The sequence below is a fragment of the Lissotriton vulgaris genome, chromosome 3_2 (assembly GCF_964263255.1).
Source record: "Lissotriton vulgaris chromosome 3_2, aLisVul1.2, whole genome shotgun sequence".
Lineage (NCBI taxonomy): Eukaryota > Metazoa > Chordata > Amphibia > Caudata > Salamandridae > Lissotriton > Lissotriton vulgaris.
The window spans coordinates 136,508,331-136,525,246 of record NC_141690.1 but is presented as its reverse complement, the minus strand read 5'-3'; the positions used below and the strand labels follow the sequence as shown (position 1 = coordinate 136,525,246).

Sequence of the window (16,916 nt, the reverse complement as noted above, 5' to 3'; positions counted from 1 at the left end):
GTTTCATAATACAGCACCTGTACAAGCAGCTGCAAGTTGTCTTGGCTTATGGTATGAGAAATCCAGGCATTCAGGGTAGGTTTGTTATTTGATAGCTAATCCACGGCACGTGGTTAAACACCTGTGAAAATCCTTTGGTCACTTAATCAAACAACCCTGGTTATAGCCAATTTGAATGTAAAAAAAGTCAATTCTCTGTTATATGAGTTCTTGTTGTAGATCTCACTGACCCACAACGAGCAGACATTTGATGATAGGTAGTTTGAAGAAGGCAAGTCTTAGCTACAGTAGAAGGTGACAAATCTGCTGGCACCTTTCCGGAGGATCATGTATTGTACCTTAGCGGAATTAGAGTATCATTTGAAGATCTTTGTGTACACAAGAGCAGACATTTTCAGTCACAAGCATGGGAAGCTGGGCCATAACACAACTACAGACACCATGTTGCCAATGTCTTGTGTTGAGTGGGGATGCATATTGGTGCAAGGCAGAGCTAATGGTGTAGCATGTTGAGAACCAACTTTTGTTGTGAAGTGCAAAAGCAAAAAAATAAAAAATGAGCAATTCCCATTGACACACGTAGTGCTATTAGAAACTGAGGTGAATTATCTGTAGTTCCTTGGGTTCAAGATCTGGCTCTTTGAATTACCCCAATGGTGCTGCTTACACCAATCCCTCAGCACCTTTAGACCCTAATGGGTGAGTGGTGCCTTCTACAAAATCCTGATTGATTGATTGATTTGGAGAAATATCCTTCTAATGTTGGCACCAATAGTAAATGATATTGTATTTGACCTCTCACTTTAAAACTTTTCTGAATAAATCTTAAATACGGTAAATATGCCAGCTGTAGCTGGGTGGGATATCACAAGGTTGGGTACTTGCTACTTATAGTCCTGTTGTAAAATCAGATTTTACTTGAAATAACATTGTTTTACATAGGTAAAAATGTTTGGTCCATGTAGCCACCCTTTGTTCTTATTCATGGTGTGCACTTCATTCGACAAGCCCATGTAACATCAACATTTTTCTTTTGTGGTCCCTCAATAAGTACTTTTTCTCTGTGAGGTAATGAATGCCATTGGTTGTCATTCCAGCCCTGCAGCCTTACCATGATCTACGCATTTACCTGACATGGAGGTTCACCGTATTATCCAGTTCCAACAACCCAGAATCTCTGCCATACACCTTGATTTGTCTGGCTGCAGAGGATCTCTTTATGTTTAGATTTTAACAATGTTCCATTCTTACTTCTTCATTCCCTTTAGTCTGTGAAACGTTTTTAATTGGAACTAATTAGAACTCTAAACTGTTGGGGCTGTATTTCCAATAGTCAACATTTTAGTTTCCACATCTTGATAAATCCACAAAGACAATAAGACTAAATCTCCTCTTTTCATGTTTGCGACACCATGCCTCTAACCTTCTTACCATCATTCTGCATTACGAAATGGATTGTGGGTCGCCAGATGGCACTTTTCAGATGGTTTCTTTGTTCCCTCGGATGGCAACGTGAGCTTGATTCTTTGTTGCCACATGACAAATCTCACAAAACTGATGCATGCCTATCTTCTTCTCCAGTCTGTCCCTAGCGCCGGGAAACCCACTGTGGGTAGCTGTGCGCGGTAAAAGTTTAAATAAATAAATAAAAATAAATAAATATTTTGATAACAAATAGCTGGGCAGATTCATGTTCCCAGTAAACTCCGATAGCGGTGGACCCTTAGGATTCAATGCAATTTGCGATAGATCTGATTAATTACATTTACAAATTCGGTTAGGAAAAGATGATGGAGGTCTTTGCCATGTTACCTTGGGGTGTTTGGAGAGGGACATTGCTGGTCACACATTGACTATCTGGCATTACTTCCATGCATTGCCTCTTGCTGTGTTTTAATCAGTGCATTGCATGGATGTCAGGATTAAGTATTCACTAGGTCACATATGAAAAACATTTATGCATGAATTTAAATGCAACTAATTTATAGTATGAGGTTATTCTAAAAATCTAGCTCAAAACCATCCCTTCTAGTGTTACATTGGGCACACCTAGTTCATGCTGCAAAACAAAATAAAAACATTTAAAAATCTTTGTCTATAGTGGGTTAGGTCCAGTGGTGGCTGGCATATACTGGGAGGGGGGGGCGTGTGCACAAGCAATCACAAATAAAAATGGATAATAATAAAAAATAAACACTTACCAAGACACCGGACCTCTTCCTTCCTCTACTTTCTTCCTCGGCAGCCCGGCTACCAGGAAACTAATATGACCACTCCTGACGCAGCTCTCTCATAAGAGCAGCGCTAGCATTGGTGGGAGCGGCCTCAATTGGCAGTCTTCAGCACTCTGAAAGCTTTGGCTTGTTCTAACCCAGTTGGACGACCAGCCAAAAAGACATGTGCTCTTTAAATAGTGCATTGCCAGTCCACCCTCCTGCCTGCTGAGTGGCATGCTGCTGTCACCCAGCAGCATCCCGCAACCCTCCTGGTGCTCTGTACGGGACAGGGCCTGAAAAATAAAATGGATGTGAATTACCATTTTATTTTTCATCTATAAGGATTGGGAATAATTTGAGTGGGGTGATGCTCCAATGGAGGAGTCATCCCTGGTTAAGCCTCCAAAATAAACTGGAGGTTCTTGGCCCGTGAAGGAAGCCATGGATGGATGACTCGTGGTTGTATGTGCGCTGCCACCTTTATAAAGTAGCAGGGATTTATATGTTGGAACCCACCCCCACATAACCCTTGGTCAGAGAGAACTGCCTCCTCAGCATCCATATGTGAAAGGGGTGAATATGGATCTCCGATCCAGAAAAGGACGCACAGTTTGAGTTCAATCCTCCCCAGCAATCTGATCATCACAAAATAATTTTTTTAAGAGAGGACAGATATCATCCCAAACTGCAACCTCACAATTATTTGGACCATATATATGTGAAATACATACAGGAATATTATCAATGACGACATTGATTAAAACAGTTGAGTCCGCCCTGGCAGTACAATCTTAGCAGGGTGTGTATAGTCACCAATGAGGAAGCATGCCACTATTTAGTGGTTGACGCGTCTACTCCAAAATCTTTGGACTACCTACAGGACCCCTTTTATAAATCCATCCTGGTTGTGTATCTGACTGTGTCAGGGACAACGCAATTATGACTCTCTTGATCTCTCTTCATGAAAGAAAATATGATATTTAATCACACTCATCTCTGCTTCCTTCACAATACCTACACGGTCCAGTTCTAGAAACAATTGTTCCAGATAAACTGAGGGGCAGATTTGCTAATGTTTTACACCAGGTGTGCAGCACAAAAATGATGCAGATGGCATGAAATGTTTATTTGGGATTATATCGTTTTAGAATAAAAAACAGTTAATGCACATTAAAAAAGTGTTATCAAAATATCCATTAAAAACATGGTTTAAAATTCCTGTAAAAACACAATAGGCTAAGTCATCCATTTGGACAAATTCATGCTATGTAGACACAGCCTTTTTTGTAGGCTCAATTACACATTTTAGCCTCCTCCTCTACGCAAATAGCCGGAATCTTGAGATGGAAAACACTAGCCAACGTGTGGTATCAGATTTAAAAATACGTATAGCTTCCAAATGACACCTAATAGAAAACATACGACAGACAGGGGCTATCCAGGTTTTTCTATAGTCAACAAAGGACGGGCAGCAAAAGAGAAAAAGCTCAAGTGTCTCAGGTACAGCAAGGCAGGATGGACACAATAAATTTACCACCACATATCCCCAGCAACTTCTCCTTGTGTTTAAAGGAATCGTCTCACATCTAAGTTGGGTATACAGAGCCCGTGCCTGTGGTGGCTCGATGGCGTCCAAAAAAGACTCAAAGTCATAGCTGTCTTTAACATTTAAAAACCTTACAGTTAAAGTGCCATGCACAAAATGATCAATGCTTTCTCAGATCATCAGTGCCCAGAACCTTTTTTAACAAGAGGGATCAAAGATTTAGTAATGGTCCCTGGTTCCTCCCAAAGCTGCCCCAACTCAATAAAAAAAAAAAAACCCTCAATCTTTTTGAACCACTTGATTCAACCAGTTTGCCTGTGCAATGCAACCAGCTCAACCATGGCTTCCTTCAGTGGAACCTTTGTATTGCTTGTCCACACCCTTATCCAGAATTGGAGGGCCCGGAGAATGGCAAAATATTCAATAGGTTTTAGGCCAAGGTCTAGTCTTAGTGGCATAAGTGGTGTATTCACTGGCAAGTTCGTAATAGCTCTAATAAACTTGTTCTCAGAGGTAGTTAGGTCTGTAGGATTTTCCAATCCCCATAACTCAGTCCAATAAGGTGCCGCTCCTAGACCTTTTGCCCGATGCATTTCTAGGATAGGTGAGATGGGCCGGTCGGGAGAGGTCCTAGCCTAGGTACTAGGCAGTCTACATACTGGAGGGTCAAGGTGCTCTTTGCCAGCTGCACATTCCAAGTCAACCTATCACTAATGCGAACCCCCAAGTAGTCAAAGCACTTAACTTGCTCCAAAACTTGCATACCCAACGCAAGTTTGCCCTTGCTAGATTTATAGGGATTAAAGGACATATACTTAGTTTTGAAGCAATTTATTTCTAAGCCCCTTTCTTTACAGTTCTAGCAAATTTATTTAGTAGGTTTTGAATTCCTCTAGGGGTTTTAGTAATAAGCAGAGTGTTGTCTGCAAATAGCAGACACAGCACTGCTCTACCTGCCACTTTCGGAGGGTCACCATCGCAATTAAAGAGTTCACCAATTAAACCATTGCTATAGACCATGAACAATGTTGGAGCAAAGACACAGCCTTGGCATATGCCTTTCTGAACCTGTATGTTATTGGTCAGGCTGCCATCAGAGTTCCATTTAACCTTGGCATATGTGTCATGGTGTAGCCTCGTCAGGATTCTGACTATATAGGATGGTAGTCCGAATTTGCTCAGGGCTAGCCAGAGTTTAGTCCGGTCAATTGAGTCAAAGGCTGTTTTTAGGTCCACAAACACCACATATAATGACCACCTCTGATGGTAACTTCCTTTTAGATTAACAGGAGGAATCTGAAAACTTGGCCAGTGGTGCTTGTGGAAGCCCTAAATCCTGCCTGTAAATCAGACAGAACATTATTATCCTCTTATGAATTCTTGTCAAAATGATTTTACAAAATATTTTTTGGGGAACATTAATTAGGCTAATAGGCCTGTAGTTGCAAGATGACCCTTTGTCACCCTTTTTATGGATAGGAATGATTTCCGCGCTCCGCCAAGTTTCCTGAATGGCTCCCCATGCAGGATGGTATTAAACACTTTTTGGAGCTGGGGGCCCCATATAACAGACTCGGCTTTAAACAAGTCGCCCGGAAACTTGCTTAAGCCCAGGGCTTTCCCACTCTGCAACAAATTTATGGCCAGGATGGTTTCATCTACTGTAAAATTGTCTCCATCTAATGTTCCAAGATCCTGTGGATACATATGATCCTGTGGATACATATATGTGCCTAGGTCATAATGGGACCCCTGATCTGCAAATGAGTCCCCAAAGTAATCCTCCCACACATGGGTCTAAATGTGGAAGTTTGTTTCTATTTCTATATTTGACGATCCCTTCGACAGCAGGTGCAAAAAAAAGTTAGCTGTTCTTAAGTTTTTGCAGCTTCAAGAAGCATGCTCCACTTTTCAGTCTCCCAATCCCATTTTGCCATATTTTGTGCCATCTTGTAAGACTTTTGCAGCTTTGTACAACTATAGGAGACGTCCTTTTCACTGCCTCAAATAGGTCATCCGTGAATTTTTTGCAGGCTTCCTTAAACCAGGGTGCTGTTTTCCGCTAAGGTCGAGTATAATTTTTATAAAAAAGAGGTCTTAAATTTGTAGTCAATTTTAAAAAAGTGCCCTATGGTAGTTGTACTCAGGTCAATTAAAGTCTGCTCCACCTCTGTGTATATTTTGAGGAGCACAGTTGAATCAGATAACATGAGGGGCCACTTGACTCTTCTATTGTTATTTGTAGTGATGACCGGGGTACTCTCACTCCTAGTGGGTCCATAAATGAGGCTAGATTGGTCAACATGAGGGACAAAGTGTTGTGATTGCTGTCATCCCGGAGTAAAATTACCATATCTTTGACACAAGGCCAAAGATCGAAATTGACAAGAATGTAGTTGATCCGGGTTTTAGAAACACCCCTCTTAAAGGTATGACTCTCTCCTTTTATCGGATTGTGTCCGGCCGTTGCAGGCTCTGACCCCATATGCAATGGTGAGTGACAAAATGTGTTAGGCCACCCTAGTGCATTTCTTGATTGATGTATCATAGGTTTAGCAATTACCCTTGCTGTGTCCTCCTCCGAGACAAGATCCTGTATGTAATCAACCGGTTCAAAAGTTGTGTTAAAGTCCCCGGCGATTATCAATCAGTGACTCCCCATGGCTGAGTCAAGGTAATTAGTCAGAGATGTTATTGTCACTGAAGGTTTGTGAGGGCCAGTCACCTGATTATAGATGTTAAAGAGTCTGATTTGCACATTGTCCTTGCCCAATGATAATTCTAACCCAAGTATTAAAACTTTTAATTTACATACCAGCGAGTCTTTGACCCAGATTAATAGGTCGCCAGCTGGACAACCAGCTGACGACTGTTTGACTTCAACGCTATATGTGGTAAAACCTACCCTCTGTACATGTCCAGCTGCCCAGGTTGCCTGCAGGAGGCATAAATGGTAGCTGTCCATTAGCTTGCACCAGTTAGGATCAGTTATCTTGGTCTTGATACCAGCTACGTTCCAAGATATGATTTTCAAATCCTGGAAGTTGTCTAAGAGTTCCTTAGTAGGCCCAGGGTTGCTAATAACCCCCCCTTGAACACTTGTTGAGAGTGGGAATGAATACAGTTTATTGCAGGTACATTTATAGCATGATTACTGTCAATGCATGGAAAAAATGTATAGTGAATAGTTTAATTTACTTGTCCAACTCCAGTCCCCGTGGATAGTAGGGAAGGTTTTGGTTAGTAAATTAAACTATTCCCTACCATAGAGCGCCCTCCAGCGAAAGTCGTTGTAACGGCTTTCATTGTAAAATCTGCGTGGTAACGGTACCGGGTTGTTAAAGTTTTGTGGTAAAGGATGTTCCCCAGTCCAGGGTGCTCAAGAGCTGAAACCTGTTTCTAATTTCCAAAGGGGGGGTCTAGCAGTTGACTCACGATATTTGGGGATCTGCAATTTATTACAATACTGTCACCAGGAAATGACTTGGGTAACAGCCCATCCACCTAACTTGTCTCATGAATAGGATATCTCGATAGTCAGAGTTTAAAAAATGTGTGTTCTGTTGAAGCCAGTGGCAGGTTTTATTTTTTAATTGAGATTGTGATTCAGTTGGATTTTCCTGCAGAGTGGGAACATTAGTGAGAATGACAACGTAGGGACAGCACATTGGTGGGAGATGTAGGGTCACTTTATCATCTTGATTGATTTGGCCATTTTTGTGGGGCAATAATGAACGTGTTGATTGATCTGGGCATACATCGCTCCTGTTTGTAACTGTGGATGGAGAGCTTCGCTTACTTTGATTTGGGGATTTACATGTATTTGTCACTTGATTTGCAAGCCCTCGTTGCTTCTGTTCTACTGCATTGGCTGGGTTTCTAGGGACAGCATTATCCGCAAGACAAGATGGTTGAATGTTGCATTTAACAACTGACCCTTTTTCTTGGTTTGGGATCCCCCTATGAGCAGGACCGCCAGCCAATAGATTAGATTTTACCCCTGAACTTAAATCGCTAACCATAGTATGCATAAGTGTCACAGTACACTCTAGCTTATCTAATGTAGTTCAAATCAGTAAAAAAATTCTAACAAGGAAACTAATGCCACAGTGAAATGTTGGGTGATTGCTACCGGCTGTATTGGAGATAGCAAATTTGCGCTGTTCGCAGAGGCTGATGCTTGTAAGGGTGACATCAGGGCTTCTGTGCATGTGATCTGAGACTTTCTCATTTACCTGGACCGTGTGTGCCTTGTGGGCTCCGTATATTTTACTTTTTCCTCCTTTTGCCCACGGTTTGATGTACTGGCAATTTTGGAAGTTTTGTACGGAGCGGCTTAACAGGGGGTGGAGATTGGGCCACAGGGCTGCTCAGGTGAGCAGAGTTTGTTTGACTAAGTTCCACAGTTTCAGCAGTCTAAATTTCCATCAAGTCTGGGTCGGTGACCTATCCAACTGGGCCACCTCCCAATGATAGCCACCGCTCAGCAACCTCAATCTCCATGTCAATTGCCTTTGTTGCTCGCAATAAAAACAAGCATTTGCAATGCAATAGGTCTCGCATTTAGGCGAGTTTGAGCTATTGGCATTGTAAATGACAATGCCTTTTATTTATGTTTCGGTTTTTAAAACATAAATAAATGGCATTGTCATTTACAATGACAATAGCTTGAATGTGCGTAAATGCGAGTCCTATTACATTGCAAATGTTATAACTTTGTGACCCCCCGCCCCCTTCAACTGTGAAAACCTAAACTGTCGGAGCCTTAGCCAGACCCTCCATGATTTAGCGATTTGCCCTGAAGTATTGCACGGTTGTATAGTGCCTTTATTATGAGTTTCTCCTCTGCTGCTCCTAAGTGGATTCCAGGTCATATACTGTGACTGGTTGCATAATTTCAATTTCTTCGGGTATCTCCCTGTCCCTCCTATCTGGACCCCCAGAGCATACACTAAGGTAGGTTCTAGAATGCCATTTCCTATGGGATGCTACCAGGCCATCTTTGATGGGCTTCTCAGAACCTATACAAATGCAAATGGAGGATTGTTTTTCCAAGGGATAACAGCCTTCACCTGTGGGCTGCTTCCTCTGTTCCAAATCCCAGATTGCCTATTCAAAGTGGAATACTCTACTAAAACAGTTTCCATTGATTTAAGGCTGAAAATGAGTGATTATGAGTAAAATAAAAGTGCCGCAAAAATGCCGCAGAATTTCCATATTTGTGCCACTAAATTTCCATATTTGTGCTGCTAAATTTGCTAATCCATGCCGCAATATCCTGTGGGGTCTGTTTAAGTAATCACAAATGTTGCGATTACTTAAATTGCAAATTTGCATTTGGGTTGATCCATCCCAAATGCAAAAATACTGGTCGCAACTTTGCGACCGGTATTTAGTATGATGCATGTGCCCCTAAGTGTTTTGCAACCAGACAGCTTGAGCTGATCAGATTCTGTTGAGACAAAAATGGCATTCTTGTACAGAGAAATGATGTCAGCTCTTCCAAGTGACACTTTAATTGAGAGAGGTTAGAAAGAATATCCAGACGAACACACAGAGAATATCCTCAATGCACAACTTATACACAAGAGGATTTCAGCCTTTCAAGGCTGCTTGGGGTAGAACAAAAGATTGAAATATGGAAGCACAAGGCAGAGTCGCACCTCAGAGTAATGTGAATCCATGCTGAGGTTTTTGGGTCGCAAGCAAAGGTGGATATGGAAATCATCTTTAAAAATATGTGAGGGAATTGTCCCGCTAATTCGTCGTTTTACATCTCATTTGACTTAAAGTGTTGCCACTAAGGCACAAAGTATCAGCACGAGCAAGGGGAAGTTGTCTTTGTTTCTATTCAAGTAAAAATTGTTTTGAATCTGTTAAGGCACTACAATTGTCACAGTTTTTTCTGAAGAGGGGATGCTTTTGCATCATTTAGCATGATGTAAATCTGAAGAAGAAATGTATAGGCACCTGCGATGTCTGAAATTGTATACATTTTCCCACAAGCTTCATAAATTTATACAAAATACTTTAAGAAAAGGTGAATTTTGAGAGTACGCTTACATACATTAACCATCTTGGCTAGACTGAATCCAGTGAATATCTCGCAATGTACAGAACAATTTACAGAATTGTAAATTAAGAAATTTGGGTGGAGGGGGGATGGGTTGGTTGTTTTGAGTTCAACCACCCGCCAATCACTACTCTCCTTAACCCCCTCACAGACGATATCAGCCTATAGTGGTGCATTTCTATACAAGGCGGTGGTGAAAGGGTGGATGGACATATGGTGGTTCATTGGCTGTTTGACTCGTTTCCTTTCAGCGATAACAAAGAGAGTGACCCGGGAGAGAACCGATATTGATATCCTATACTTATACTGCAGATGTATGTATCATTTCCCGTGATAAATTTGTTCACATATGGGGATTGATAACTGCATGTAGGTGTTTACACGTGTGGACAACACATTGTTTAGCGCCTGAATCACTGGTGTTTGGCTCTAGTCCATGGACGTACTCTATAGATGACTCACGAATATAGCTACTTAACTCATGGATAACTCTATTCCACCTTGGTGCACAAACAAGGGTGTTTATACTATATTAGGATTTTCTTTATGCCACCCACCTCGAGAAAAGAGACATTATTAGTTTAGATGGTTTCAAATGTATATACATGTATAGATGTTGAAAGATATCCCTGAAGATGTATATAGAATATATGTAAATATAAGGTATTTGATTTCCTTAGGTATGAATTGTGTTTGCCCTTAAAGTCCTGATGAGGCCTGGAATGATAAGAGGCTGAAACGCGTCGACACAGTTGTTTTGAAGGCACCATTACAAAAAAATCTCATTTGATTTGGAATGCGAGATAATAACCTATAAGGAGTGCTAAAAGGAGAGAGGTTAAAAGTATTATACCTTGGACGCTCCTGTTTGTATTGGTGAACTGGAAAAAAGGAATGTTTTTGTATATTTGTCTGGACAAACATCCTTTTTGATACTATTATGGGCAAAAGAACCCAAAACATGGTTCGAGGAGAATTATGTATGATTGTAAATGTAAAAGTTTGTTTGTATTTTGTATATATGTATATTTATGTTAAATGTGAGATACAATTAATCAAATGAAAAAAATGGTTTAATTAAAAAGAACATTTAAACCATACATAAGGGGGTATTATTTGTTTTGAATGGCTGTTTAAATTGGAGAAACCCAAAAAAGAATCCCAGGATTGATTTCTAAGAAAAATGATTGATCAAAGAATGGACAATTAATGGTATCCATTCTGAAAATAAGATGGACATGTAATGATTCCGTAGGCTTTACCTTTTTTTGATTGTATTGTGTACCCAGAGGCCTATGGCTTAATTGGGTTGCCCCTGTAATATACATGCGCTCACTGCTTTAAAGCGCGTCTGGAAGTTGACGAAATGACGGAGGCGGCAGCGGCCGCAGGGGGGAATGGGACAGGTAGTCCCGGGCTCCTCATCCCCCGAAAATCAGCAGGCACAGAATTCACCAACAAGACGGGCGTCTTTGGGATTACTTTCCAATGCAAAACTGTATAAAAGCTGTAAGTTTCCCTAAATAATGCAAAACAGCGCTCGTGCTGCTTGAGTTGATTTGCTTTGCATTGTTCCAAAAACAATGCCTCTGAAGCTACAAATTAAAAGGAGAAATGTTTTAACCTCTCTAAACTATGCTGACATTGCATGTGTTCTGCCCTTGACAGCATACATCCAATGTGGGAAACATTTTAACTTTGTCTTCCATAATATTTTGTACCAGTAGGGTATCCTTCCAGTCCAAAGCATATGGTAGACATCACACAGACATCCATGCTAGACATCAGGCAGACACCTTTGCACTATTTTGGAAAAAGCCTCTTGTGATTGTTTTTGGGCGGGAATGTTTCCCTTCCTGCACAAAATGCACAAAAACAATCAGCCCCTCAATGCAGGCACCCTTGCGTCATGGTGCAAAGGTTCGTGAGTTGGTGTACGGCAGCCCATTGTGCGCGAGTGTAGGGGAAAAGGGAACGAATGTGCCGTATCTCATAGATACGGCTCATTCCTGCCCTTTTCTTTTGCGGTAGGGCAGCGCAGCAGGAAGGCCTGCTCCGCTGCCCTACAGCAAAATCACATAAATGAGGCCTTAATATTTCTTCAAGAGGAAAACATTAAAAACAATCTTTCAACTGTTTGTGATAATATCAGCATGAGTAGTCTTTGAGACTTTGAGATTTTCTGGGACCTACCCCTGTTTTAAATCGAAACTGGCTAGGTGTTTCCTATGGCTTCATCCTAAATATGTAATTTTTTTATTTTCCTAGGTGGTATAGCATTGTTTGCAGGGATTTCTGTAATCCTGGACGCTTTGAAACTCGGTTACTACTTGGGTTATTCGGAATGTTCATCTGTGACCGAAGCTGTTTTTCCGGTTACACATACTGTCCATACGCTGATACAGGTAATGTTTGGTTGCGGATTCAACCATAACCTTCTTAATTTACATGTGCCTTGAAATCTAAATGACTAAACTGCATTTTCGTCCTCTAGTTGGTATGGTTTGAATGTTGTGTCAGAATATATAGGGCCTCATTTATGAAAAGTGACGCATCGCTGCGTGAAAACAGCGATGCGCCACTTTTCTTCGCGCCCACCTTGCAACACCAGTGATGCGTCATATTTACAGTATGACGCATCATTGTGCAAGGAGTTACAGATACGCCAGTATTTCTGACGTATCTGTATGGCGCAAAAGTGACGCATTGCTGGAATGTGTCACAAAAGTGACGCAACGCCAGCAATGTGTCCTTTCACATGGGGCAAGCCCCATGTATTATTATTATTATTACTTCTGTTTTCGCTTTTGTGGGATCAGAAGCCATAAAGACAATGTATACACATTTGATGCCCCTACGTGCATTATTAATACGCCCCCCTTGCATACAGTATACATGGCGCAGGTATAATGTGGCGCAGGGATTTACAAAGTGACGCATCTACCTAGATGTGTCACTTTGTAAATATGGCGCAACTAGGCACATTTTTTACGCCACTGGTGCGTCACAAAAAGTGACGCACCAGCGGCGTAAAAGTGACGCACAGCCTCATAAATGAGGCTCATAGTGTTGCTGAGAAAAACGTTTTCTATAAAGATATGTTATTAGCGACTACATGTGTGCTAATGCTTAGAGATGGGACATGAATGCACCACTCAACAGAACAGTTCTTCCACGAATAACGACATCCGCCGCTTTCCCACAGTGACTTATGAAGGTACCAGTTAACGCCTAACTTGGTCAACAGGCTGCACTTGATACCTTATAACTTTGATATTCTTGCCTCTCCTTCCGTATAATGCCTAATTAATTTATGGCATCACACTGTCTCAGATTTGGCATTTCCCTTCACACACACCTTCCCAGTCCTCAGTCTCTTAGTATCATGTATAGCGGTGTCATACTTTTGTCTGCTTTCAAAATTGTTTTGGACTAACTGCTGATTTTGATTAAGGATTGTGCGATGTTGCATAATTTGTTCTCACAAAATTTCGCAAAATTGCATAATAAATTGACAAATGTAATTTTTTTGAATGGAAATGTCTTTTGCTGCCTTCTCGCATCACTTTTTCTTTTACCTGAGCACGCACCTCACGTAAAAAGTCTTGAGATACTGGCAGAAGACTGTTCAAGGAGAAAATGTTACTCAGTGAGTCATTTTCTGTGTGAAACTAGGCTCTTGCTGGTATCTCACTATTTTTCATGAAAGGTGGGTGTTCGGGTAATAAAGTTATGTGAAATCAATCAAAGCAAAATTATGAGAAATAATTTCACATACTACGAAATTCGGAATTTCGTTGTTGTAATGGAAATTTGCACAGGCCTTACTTTGGAATATAGCAACTAACGGATGAAGAACAGTACATGATCTAGAAATGTGCTTGTGTGACATCTTTGTCTCATTTATCTGCTGTCTTGGAAGTAGGAGAAATAAAGTGCAGTAATTCATTAGTAGATGGAAAAAGCATAAGTGAATACATGCTTCAAAGCACCAAGCGCCAATTGTGATTTGCTGGTCACGCTGACTGGGACAAAGTCACAGATTCAGATCGACGGTGATGTAGTGTGAGTCGGACACAGGGCTAGTTAGGCCTGCTGAACAAAGAACCTTAATTCCATGTTGAGGAGAGTTGCAAGGTTACAAATCGAGTATGTGTCACACAGTGGTGGTTATGAGGAGCTGCGGGGCTGCGAAGTCACCTCTTACGTTGAGGATGAGTCACACAGTGGTGGTTCCGAGGAGTGGCGGGACTTCAATTTGAGGTCCTCGAGAATGCGTCCTGTAGCAGCGGTTCCGAGGAGCTGTGGGGATACAATGCAAGATCCTTTGTCGAGGATTCGTCACACAGCGGCGATTCCGAGGAGCAGCGGGCTCCTGCGCTGGGAATGCATCTCGCTGTGTCGGTTCAAAAGCTGTTCGGTGGCTCATCGCATTGTGATGGTTCTGTCCAAGAGACCAGAGCTAGGCCGGCAGAGCACCTTCAGGCCCATTTCCAAGGGTCTAGGGCTAGGGTAGCACCAATTGGGAAGCAAGATTCATGGCAGGCAAAGTCCATGTGCTGGGGTCAAGGTGACTGGTGCCTTTTCTGTCCTGGAGGCTACGATCAGGAGGCCAGCCACCTAGCCCTTGGAGTCAGTCTGTTTGTCCTGGGTTCAAGATACAGGTCCTGTCCTTCTCACTAAGGCAGCAGGGGAGAAGGGCAACAGGGTAGCAGCCCTTCTTGCAGAGCAGCACAGCCGCCCTTCTGAGTCTTCCACAGGTCCAAAGGTGTACTGAAGAATTGGGTTTGAAGGTCTAATGTTAATGCCTGGTGCCCACTTTGAAGTTGCTGATGTTTCTAGAGACTTTCACCCCAATGGGGCTTGAATATCCTGTCTTTCTGCCCTAGCCCCAGCTTGCCTAGTGTCATAAAAGACTTGTGTCAATCCTCTTTGAGTGTGCTCAGGCAGGGGCTTTGTGATGTGCAAGTGTGGTAGGTAACAGCTCTTCCCCCTCATCAAGTCATAGATAGCCATCCTGCCAACATCTATTCCTCCTTTGTCTCACTACTGGGACCAATACACAAAGACCAACTGACAGCTGTACTTAGTCATGTGTCCAATGATACAGGCTGCAGGCACCAAATGCTTTTGACAAGAAAACGCTAACTTTCTAATAATGGCAATTTCAGAATTGTGACTTAAAATCTGACTTTGCCATCAAAAAGGGTTTAAAATCACAATTCTTTATACACCAAGCTCAATTTTGAAAAGTGGGGCTTGAGGCGATTCACATGTAGGACCCGCAAAGGGTTCATGGGGGGTTGAGGTCTACCAGGTAGGTGACATCCTGCTTGCACTTCCTCACGTCATATGGTGCAGATCATCGGTCTTGTAGGGACCTGGATTCCGAAGGCTCTATCAGTCACACTTTCTGGCCATGCTGAATCTCGACCAGAGTGGCCTTCCGATCATGCATAGATTCATTTTCTCCTGGCTGGCTCCAGATTATCTTTGACCTTCTTCAATAAGTGCTTCTTCTGGGTGCAGAGGGTCAGCACATCCTTCATGCCTAGGGCTGTCTTGGGGTCCCGAATCCCAACAATGTTGATGGCCTCCCTTTCAAAGGGGGTACCAATAACTGGAAGGGTGCCCAAGAGAGCCTTGTGCTTCCCTCTTTACTTCCCACTGGCCTGGCATTTGGGACATGACCTGCAGAATGCATCTGAAGTCATCTTCATCCGGGGCCAAGCCTGCCACACATCTTGCCCCAGATGACCAGCCAGGGGGTCATTGTGAGCCAGCTCCAGTAGAAAGCCCTGTATCACTGCGGAACCACCAACACCCGGGTTTCATCAGGAACTTTAGACTCACTGCATAGGTGACCATTCTCCCAGTAAATCAGGTGATCTTCAAAGGTGCCTTCAGCTGCCTGGTAATCTGCCTGCCCTAGAAGGCCCGCCAGAGCAGGGCACACCTTTTGCTCTCTGCAGAACTCCTCCCATGTGGGTCCTCCTTCTTTCTGCCAATTTATCAGTTTGAGTAGGTTTCCCAGGGCACAAATGTCTTCTCCTGTAAGAGCCTGAGCTACTCCCTCAGGACTAGCCTCCCCTAGCAGTTTAAAACTGCACACATACCCTGCAATGGCAGGCCTGAGACGTGTAAAGGCTAGTTAGGTGGTTGGCACAATCAATGCTGCAGGCCCACTTGTATCATTTACATGAACTTACATATTATTAGGGGTTTATAACTAAATTAAAAAGGCCAATTGGGTGTAGGCCACATTTACCATGTTTAAAGGAGAGAGCACACGCACTTTAGTACTGGTTAGCAGTGGTAAAGTGCAAAGAGCCCAAAGGCCAACAAGAACCACGTCAGCAAAAACAAGAGGTTGGAAGGCCAAAGGTTGAGGGAAAACCACTCCAAGGATGTCGGGTCCAACAATTATGCATGAGTATGTTTCTTTGATGTGTGCTAATCCTAAAATAGTTTTTGCTCTTCCTTGTAGCAGTATGCCACTGCATGTATTTTCATATCTCTGCATATCTTGAGAACAATGCAGGTTGTTGTTATCCCTACCAATTCCTATATCGATCTGGGACTTTGTACGTAGAATATGCTTGAGAACAAAGTGAAGTGAGCACGGTATAATACCTTTCAAATGCATTTTCTTGTCCCGTGTGAATACAGTATTTTCTTTACATGTCTGCCACATATTCACAATCACTATCATACCACAAGTTCTGGCGAATGAGATAATTATGTGAACTACATTGTCTCACCACACTCCTTTGGAGGAGAAAAACAACAGTTTGCACAATAACCTGATAAGGTTTCACAGAATGGTCAATTATATGTAATTCTATCTATTTTCTTTTTTATTTGCAATTCTGACAGTTCATTGTCTTCTTAGTAAACAAAGGTGCGTTTATTCTGCTCTGTGAATAAGCATTGCACTACATTACACCTTACTTAATTTAGCAATCCAAGTGGCTAATAATGTGTTTCGTATTAAAGAGGAGGTTCCCTACTGCCTGATGGTAATTATAAACCGAACTAAAAACGCTAGAATTAGTTTACAGGGAATCCGTCTTCGAAAATG

At 42.2% G+C, this 16,916-nt stretch overlaps 1 protein-coding gene across 1 annotated transcript in view; it reads left to right on the top strand.

Moving 5' to 3' along the window:
* LOC147725422 (proton channel OTOP1-like) overlaps positions 1-16,916 on the top strand; it is a 300,787-nt gene that overhangs the window by 110,038 nt on the left and 173,833 nt on the right. Inside the window, exon 2 of the mRNA XM_086964530.1 lies at positions 12,104-12,240. Coding sequence (XP_086820656.1) covers positions 12,104-12,240 — 137 coding nt within the window. The remainder of the gene's footprint in view (positions 1-12,103; positions 12,241-16,916) is intronic.